The sequence below is a fragment of the Micromys minutus genome (genome assembly GCF_963924665.1).
Source record: "Micromys minutus genome assembly, chromosome: 5".
NCBI classification, from domain to species: Eukaryota; Metazoa; Chordata; class Mammalia; order Rodentia; family Muridae; genus Micromys; species Micromys minutus.
The window spans coordinates 49,810,844-49,820,070 of NC_137974.1; the positions used below are offsets into that span (position 1 = coordinate 49,810,844).

General features: G+C 47.2%; 1 protein-coding gene across 4 annotated transcripts in view; it reads left to right on the top strand.

Annotated features, from left to right (window-relative positions):
* VAV1 (vav guanine nucleotide exchange factor 1) overlaps positions 1–8,578 on the top strand; it is a gene marked incomplete at its 5' end in the record, with an annotated part of 44,125 nt that extends 35,547 nt beyond the window's left edge. For all 4 annotated transcript variants that reach the window (XM_080917368.1, XM_080917370.1, XM_080917369.1 and 1 more), the window contains 3 exons: positions 1,368–1,482; positions 5,251–5,402; positions 8,474–8,578. In XM_080917368.1, the coding sequence (XP_080773494.1) occupies positions 1,368–1,482; positions 5,251–5,402; positions 8,474–8,527 (321 nt within the window). In that variant the 3' untranslated portion in view covers positions 8,528–8,578. The remainder of the gene's footprint in view (positions 1–1,367; positions 1,483–5,250; positions 5,403–8,473) is intronic.
* Positions 8,579–9,227: the final 649 nt, after the last annotated feature.

Here is a 9,227-nt window from a genome sequence, read left to right on the forward strand (position 1 = left end):
CACACACACACACACACACATGCACACACATCATCATCATCACATTTTAAGTTATGAATTTTCATTCAGTGACCTCTGTTCCTTCTCAGGACTATAGATCATGGGGAAGGCCCACATGACTTTTGTCCCTTGAACTTGCATGGTGGATGGTGAGAATCAACTCCTACATGTTGGCCTCTGACTCCCACATGCACTCCTTGACATTCATCTGTAATAAACAATGATTAAGAAATTCTGATGGTTTGGAATAAAACCAAAAATAAATTTAAGGCTCCTTTCTACCTTAAACCATTTATGTCTCCAGATGAAAGACACACACACACACACACACACACACAGCCTTTATAGTTTTAAATATGCCTTAGGTATCACAATAGCTGGGCAGCTGCCTTCCTTCCATGCTGTCAGAAAACACCTTCCCATAGATAACCAGCCTTCGCTCACTCTTTACTGTGCTCTATCTTGGCTTCTCTTAACCCAGGTGGGCAGCCTTCTGGGCCATGGCTTCTTGGCCCTTTAGCCCATGGTAGCTCTCCTCGCCCCTGTACGTTCTTTCTCTTAAATGGTGGCTCTCCTTTTCCTGCTCCTTCCTTGTGATCCCAGCCTGGGAAACTTCAACCATGCCTATGTCCCTTCTCCCCAGCTATTGGCTGTTGGCATCTTTATTTACCAATCAGATTTAACTGGGGCAGGGTCCCCCAGGAACTGCAGACTCCAAATCTTAGAGGCCAGCACTTAGCATTACAATAAACAGTAGAAGACAGAACCTTAACATTTATCCCCCAAACAAACAAATATAAAATGGGAGAATTGTGAACATCTTCATCACTTGGGGGTTCCTAGGAGACCTTGGTGACATGTTCTGGTGCACTGGTCTGCACTTAGATGGTTATGAATTATATAAACATGGGCATTGATGGGAGGCCTTGAATTTGGCAATCCTATTTTGTGAGCTTGGCAGGAAGTAAAATGAACTGGCTGTCCAGCAGGACTGGCCTTAGGCTGTGGTGCCGGTTGTTCATTGCTGTGAGAAAACAACCAACAAAGCAGCTTAACGAGGGACAGGTTCTTCCAGAGCACAAACTGAGGACTGTCACCTCATGGGATGGGGCCGCCCATGCTCAGGTGGCTCTGCCCATCCCAGTTAACTTAATGTAGACATGGCCACAGGCTGGTCTCTTAGGCAAGTCAATATTACCCATTGCAGGGTCTCTTCCGCAGATGGTCCTTGCTGTCCCAGTAGAGGAAGGAGTTTCCCATCACAGGGGCAGGCAAACGGCTGCTTGCAGTGCAGACCAGGGCTTGAGGTCTGCTGCACCGTGGGCTGGCCTTTGGGGGTAATGAGCGTTCTGTGGTTATTTTTCCAGGAACTGGTGGAGTTTTATCAGCAGAATTCCCTCAAAGATTGCTTCAAGTCGCTGGATACCACCTTGCAGTTTCCTTATAAGGAACCGGAGAGGAGAGCCATCAACAAGCCTCCAGGTAGGAGGATGCCACACTCTGGAGCTGTCCGGTGCCTTCTCTTGGTGGAGGGAGAACCAGGGCTTCCAGAGACTACCTGCTTGTCTGTACCTTTTCTTTTAATAATTCTTTACCAAATGCTTACTTATGTGGCATTGTGTGATGTTGGAGATGTCCCCTTTCATTTGCTAAATATTTATTTTTATGTGTGCTGTATGTATACACCTGGGTGTGTGTTCCACACTAGTGCAGTATCTGTAGTGGCCAGAAAAGGGCAGTATATCTTTGGAGCTGGAGTTATAGGTGATTGTGAGCTGTCCATTGTGGGTGATGGGAACTGAGCCCAGGTCTTCTTTTTCTTTTTCCTTCCTTCCTTCCTTCCTTCCTTCCTTCCTTCCTTCTTCTTTCCTTTCTTCCTTCTTTTGTCTCTATTCTTTTTGAGGCAGAATTTCTTTGTGTAATCTTGGCTGTTCTGGAACTTGCTCTATAGACCAGGCTGGCTTTGAACCCAGAAATCCACGTGCCTGTGTTCCAAGTGCTATGTACCACCACTACCTGGCTGCAGCCAGCATTCTTAATTACTGAAACATCTTTCCAGCCCATATGTGTGTGTGTGTGTGTGTGTGTGTATGTATATGTATGTATATATAGTAATAGTTAATATATATGATATATATTATATGTATATATGTAGTAATCGTGTCAGTCCTTGGAACCTCCCCTTGAGCTGGATTCCACTTTGGCCTATCACTAGACCTCCTTTCCCTCAGGCTCTTCTCTATTTTTATACCTGCAGTTCTTTCAGACAGAAACAATTCTAAGTCAGAGTTTTGACTGTGGGATGGTAACACCATCCCTCACTTGATGCCCTGTCTTTTTGCTGGAGGTGGGCTCTAGAAGTTTTCTCTCCCTACTGTTGGACATTTCATCTAATGTTTCTTCCTTTGAGTCCTGAGAGTCTCTCACCTCCCAGGTCTCTGGTACATCCTAGAGGGTCCCCCAACTCATACCTCCCGAGGTTTCCATTCTGCTGGCCCTCAGGGCTTTAGTCCTGTTCCCCACCCAATACTGATCATGTTTCCTTCCCACCCCCCTCAGATTCCTCTTCCACTCATATCCCTCCCTCCCTCTGCCCCCCCATGATTGCTTTCTTCTCTCTCCCACGTGAGATTGAGGCATCCTTACTTGGGTCCTTCCCTTGTAAACATTCTGGAGTTTTGTAGTTGGTATCTTGGATATTCTTTACTTTTTTGGTTAATATCCACGTATTAGTGAGTGCATACCATTCATGTTCCCTTTGGTCCGAGTTACCTCACTCAGGATGATAGTTTCTAGTTCCGTTGATTTGCCTGTAAAACTTGTGAATTTCACATCATGGACCCCGAGAGGTCTCCTCAGTTCTCCACATCTGTCCTCCACCTCTGCAACCACCCCCCAAAGAAAACAAGCAAAACAAAAGAAAGAAAACTCCCACCTCACCATGAAAGCCGCAGTGTGTCACAGCGTGCCGTACAGTAAACCTGCCTTGTTCAAACAGCGTCACTCAAACGGTCACTGTAGTGAGTCATTGGTTCGAGGCCTCTGTCTTCTGCCACACTTTCAATACTGTTCCACTCCTGGGCTCCTCTTGTTGCCCTGTGTCACAGAGATCCTGTAGCTTTAGATCTACAGAACTGCCCTTCACCTGCTCCAGCAGTTCCTAGATGGAGCAGACGCTGCAGGGGGATGACTCTGAGCTTGGGTTGTTACTGAGTAGTTCTGCCTGATAGCACTTTGTGCCCTAACCACTCTCCTGCTTTGCCTGGGAGTGGGTGTAGTGGGTGGGGTTAGGGGAGTAGGTGAGGGCAGGCGGTGAGTAGGGGTGGGGGTGGGGATGGGGTATCTCTTTCACATCCATGCCACCTCCTGGCATTTGAGAGTAGGGCCAGCTCTCCTAAGCGCTGTAGCAGGCAAGGGGTGTGGCCAGCTCTGCCCAGTCCTTGGACATCTAAATGGCCCAAGGTAGCAGCCCAGCCCAGGGCCGTCCTCCTGGCCTTTGTTGGTAACTCGGTCTGTGGACATCGATACAGACTCTAGCTGTTACAGTGCCACAGACTCAGACATGGCCCTCGGTGGCTGCACTGGTTAGAACGTCACCATGGTTTCAGGTAGAGCACAGGCTACGCACATCATTTTGTTTCTCACTACCCAGGTTGTGTCTCCAGCTCTGCCTCTTCATAGTGCACAAACCATCTCCCTTCTCTTCCCCTCCCATCTCTCCATCACATTCTTGTTCATCATAGTGTGGCCCCCCCCAAAGTCACCAGTGACATCTTTTAAAAGATAGGACGGTTAAATGTTTGTCCAACCCAAAGGTTCCAAAGGAAACACATCCCTGGCCAAAGTTAAACACAGCACAGAAAAACCGTAATTCAGCGCGTGGTTGCACTGTCTCATGGTTGAAACACAAGCAACTAGAGAGATGAGCAGACAGGCCAGTGCTGAGAAGTCAGCAGAGCCGGACAGTCAGCTGTGGTCTCCACTCCGCAGTCCTGCTCTCGTTCCTGCGCTAGGACACAGCTCTATTGACAGTGTGACTCACTATTTCCCCAGGAGCAGAAGCAGCAGTGGCCTTTGTGTCACCGCTCATATCCCTCAGCTGCTCTTCCACGTCTACATGTGTTTGCTTCCCGCTGCCCACAGTGTTGTCTTCCCACACTGCACCTGGGCAAGTCAACGGACTCTGTGGACAGACCTGATGGCCACAGTAGCCACTGCCCTCCTCCCTGACAACGCTTAGCCTTAGTTTTGATTTTTGATTATGTGTGTACACGTGTGTCTCTGTATGGTTATGTGCACTGAGTGCAGTGGTGATGGATCACGGAAGAGCGTGTGAAGCTTCCTGGAGGTGGAGTTATGAGTGGCTGGCAGTCCTCGTGTGGGTGCTGGATTGAATCTGAATCACCTCTCTAGCCACCTGTAATGGCTTTTCAAAATATAGTCTCTCTGTGAATCTGAACCTAAATGTGCTGGTTAGGGAGTCATAGATATAGAGAACTGAGTGTACACAAAACACTATTAAAATTATGGAAGACCTGGTTTTATTTAGCAAGTGTGATGGTGCTAATTTGTGGTCCCAGCCCTGGATGACAAGTTGAGCCACACTGGGCTACATCATGACACCCTACTTAAAAACCTCACCAGGCTGGAAGGACGGTGTTGGAAGTAGAGTTGTGTCCCTCAGCCTAGAGGTCACTCAGTGCTGTGCATGCTTTAGTTTCACGTCTATCGATGTGATAAACTATCAGGACAAAAAGCAACACAGGGGAGAAAGGGTTTCTGTTACGTCACAGTTCCAGGTTACTGTTTCTCACTGTGGGGAGGGTGGGGTCTCAGGCAGGAGCTTAAGCTGCTGGTCACAGCCTGTCAGCAGTCATGAGCAGAGAGAGATGAATGTGTGCCCGCTCACTCGCTCAGCTTACTTTGTCCACTCTTATTCGGTTTAAGTCTCTCCCAGCCCCTGCCTAAGGAATGGCGCCTCCTCATGGTGAGCTCTGAATTCCACACCAAATCACTTCCTTAAGACAATTCACACAGAAATATCCACAGGCCAACACGGTGTAGACAATCCGTTATGGAGACTCTCTTCCTGGGTGATTGTAGGTTGGGTCAAGTTGACAATTGAAGCTAACCATTACAAAAGCCCAACAAAATGGTGCCAGTCTGAGAACATGTTCCTCTCTCCACTGTCTACGGCTGATGGCTGGGTGTTTATCTCAGATGCTGAGGCGTCTCATTTTCACTTCACAGCTGGAAGCACCAAGTACTTTGGCACTGCCAAAGCCCGCTATGACTTCTGTGCCCGGGACCGATCGGAACTGTCCCTTAAGGAGGGTGATATCATCAAGATCCTCAACAAGAAGGGACAGCAAGGCTGGTGGCGTGGGGAGATCTATGGCCGGGTGAGTCTGAAGGGGTGTCCTTCTGGGTGGGGTGTGCAGTGAGTGTTCTGGCTGTAGTGAGGTGGAGTGTGACTCCTGTGCAGGTCACACCGAGTCATAGAGGCAAAAGGACGCTGAGATTCAACATATTTTCCCCACATACATCAGCCTATTGAGGACCCACTATGAGATGGAGATGTTTCTGGGTGGAAAGAAAACACTGTCCAATTGCCATCTTTGTGAAATAATGTTTACTGACATTGTGCTGAACTCTAGCCAAGCAGTCGCACTAGCTAAGGTCAGGATGGAGATGGGAAAGAAGACTCCTAAGAAAGCTTCTTGTCTACCCTTCTGGGGTTGGGGCCAAAGTGACTGCCAGTGGTCTGCTTGTGTTACAAACTTGAAGACTGAGTTCAAATCCCAGAACCTGCTGATCCATCAGTTCATTCACCCCCCATCACCTGCCCATCCGTCAGTCCATACACCCTCAGACTCCACCCATCCACCCACCCATCCATTCAGTCACCTATGTGTACATTTGTTACTGGACCACCCTTCCCTTCTATCCTTGCATTATTCTATAAAAAGAAAATTGGATATGGTGATATCCATGTATAATCTCAGTGCTGGGAAGACTAAGACAGACAGACAGCCTCACTGAATAGTCGGCCTCATCTAATTGGTGAGTTCTAGGCTGATAAGAGATCCTGTACATGCCCTGCCCCCAAAGCAGACATTCAGTAATTCAGTCGGGTTCACTATTTCTGTGATGGAACACCATGGCCAAAAGCAAATATGGGAGGAAAGGATTTATTCACTCACAGTTTCATATAACAGTTTATTATCAAATTAGAGAGGGCAGGAACCTGGAGGCAGGAGCGGATGCAGAGGCCATGGAGGGTGCTGCTTACTGGCTTGCTCCCTATGGTTTGCTCAGCTTTTTTTTTTTTTTTAAATAGAATTTAGGACCACCATCCCAGGGACATGGGTGGCACCACCCACAGTGGTAGATCACTAATTTAAAACATGCTTTACAGCCAGATCTTATGGAGGCATTTTCTCAGTTGAGGCTCCTGTCCTTCTGATAAGTTGTGTCAAGTTGATATAAAACTAGACAGGGCAGTAAGGTTGGGGAACATACAGAAGACAAATCCCCCAATGTAAAAGGCCCTAGGGAGAGAGTGATTGACAAATACTGGAGATAAAATGGAGAGATTCATGTCTGTGTGGCTCGGGGTGTGGCACATAGTAGGTTCTCAGTAACTATTGAGTGTGTGAGGAGGCAGAGTTGGGATGAATCACAGTGCTCTTTGCCTGCTCTGGTTCTGACTTCAAGGAAAAAGATACTCCTGGAGACACTTCAGGCTAGCTTGCTCTGGCTGAGTTCCTACTTTGTACTGTGACCTTTTTTCCTTTCAGCAGCTGATGAGTTTGAGCATCTAGTGTTTTTCCTTGCTGAAAAGGTTTCTCAAATATTTGTTTAGTGAAGATAAGGACACTGATTAGAACTTTTATACTATTGGGAAAAACACTTCACAAAACTCCATGATTTGGAGAAATGCCATAAGCTTGTTAAACACTTTTACTGTCATTTAGTGAGTGGTGGTACACACCTAGGGTTTGTAAGAGTCATTTAGAATGTTTAAGAAAGTCTGGGGCAGACGGAGTATTTGCCCAGTCACCCATCTCTCTGTACAACCATCGTTTTATGTGTCTGTCTCTCCACCCACCCATCCTTCCATCCACTTATCCACCAACCTATCATCCACCCATCATCCATATTTTTACTAATATCTATTCATTTATTCATCTAACACCACCCATCCACTCATCATACATCTGTGTATCTACTGATCATTATCCATCTATCCGTCCACCCTTCCATCCATCCATTCATCCTTTACCCTTCCATCCACCTATCCATCCACCCATTCATCCTTTACCCTTCCATCCACCCATTCATCCTTTACCCTTTCATCCACCCATTCATCCTTTACCCTTCCATCCATCCATTCATCCTTTACCCTTCCATCCACCTATCCATCCACCCATTCATCATTTACCCATCCATTCACCCATTCATCCTTTACCTATCCATTCACCCATTCATCCTTTACCTATCCATTCATCCTTCCATCCACCCATTCATCATTTACCCATCCATCCACCTTTCCATCCACCCATTCATCCTTTACCTATCCATTCACCCTTTCATCCACCCATTCATCCTTTACCTATCCATCCACCCTTCCATCCACCCATTCATCATTTACCCTTCCATCCACCCTTCCATCCACCCTTCCATCCACCCATTCATCATTTACTCATCCATCCTCCCTTCCATCCACCCATCTACCCATCTATCCATTTTCTACCTCTTCATCTATCTACTCATCTATTTATGTACCATCCACCCACCCACATGCTCAATTATCTATGTATCTATCTGTCTGTCTATGTATGTATGTATCTATTCCTATATGTACCTATGTATCTATTCCTATATTTATGTATGTATGTATGTATCATCTATGTATCTATCCATGTGTCATGTATCTACCCATGTATGTATGTATTATCTATCTATCTATCTATCTATCTATCTATCTATCTATTTATCTATCTAACTATCCTTCACTCACCTATCTATCCATCTGTCCACCCAACATTCCAAGGTTGACAAAGTGCTTACTGAGCACTGGAATCTTTATTCTAGGTTCTTGGGAGTCTGGCGAGTAGGAGACAAAACTTCCTGCCCTTGTTGACTTGTGTGTTGGGGAAGTTGGTTTAGCAATTAATCCTGTAATTAGGCAGAATATGTGATCATTCAGATGATGGTGAATTCTGTGGAGAACAATTGAGAGAAAGAGTGTAGAGTGGGTGGAGCTTACTACAATAAGCAGAGTGACTGGAAGGCTTTACTGACAAGGTGACACAGAGCAGAGACTTTCAGGAGGCAGAGGGCATCCTTGTGCATGCAGAGGAGGAGTCTGCAATAAGTGTGAAAGCCCCAAGGCAGGAAGGGTCCAGCCTGCAGTGATGAGACAGGGAGATAACGTGGCTTTTCTGATGGGTTTCTCTTCTCTTTGCAGATTGGCTGGTTCCCTTCTAACTATGTGGAGGAAGACTATTCTGAATACTGCTGAGCCTGGTGCCCTGCAGGACACAGAGAGAGGCAGATGAAGGCCGGGCCCAGGATGTCAGCAGACTTGAGTGGCGTGAGCTGTTCTCACTGGCAGAGGATCTGGATGGAGTGCAGATGGCTAGTGAGCAGCTGGCAGGGCTCCCGGGATGAAGCCCAGAGATGGTTAATTTATAGCACACTGATTTTCTCCAGTCCTCCAGGAAAAGTGGGGCTGGAGGCCACTGATTCTAATAAAGTGAGGAGAGCAGGAACGGTGTGCTCCAGGCTGACTGTAAAGGGAGCCACAGGGAGGGTACACACCGACAAAAGTTCACTCAGCAATGCTCTCCTTGTGTCAAGCTCTCTCTTCTCCGACTTTTACAGGACAGGTTGAAGGAGACCTGGGACTCCTACCTAGCAGAAGAGAGTGCTATGTTTCTAGGGTCTGGATTACAAAAATCCAGTCTACACCTCTCTCTCCTTTGTTTTTTGTCCTTGATGCCTAGGACAGACCTCATGACCTCAGCATGATAGGTAGACACACTACTGCTGAGCCCCTCATTGGGAGATTCTAGGCAGGAGCTCCACCCCAACCACGCCCCCAACCCCTCACTGAGGGATTCTGGGTGGGAGCTCCAGCACTGACCACGCCCCTCAGTCCCTCACTGGGGAATTCTAGGCCGGGCTTCATGTGACCCCAGCTCTTATTGTGGGATTCTAGG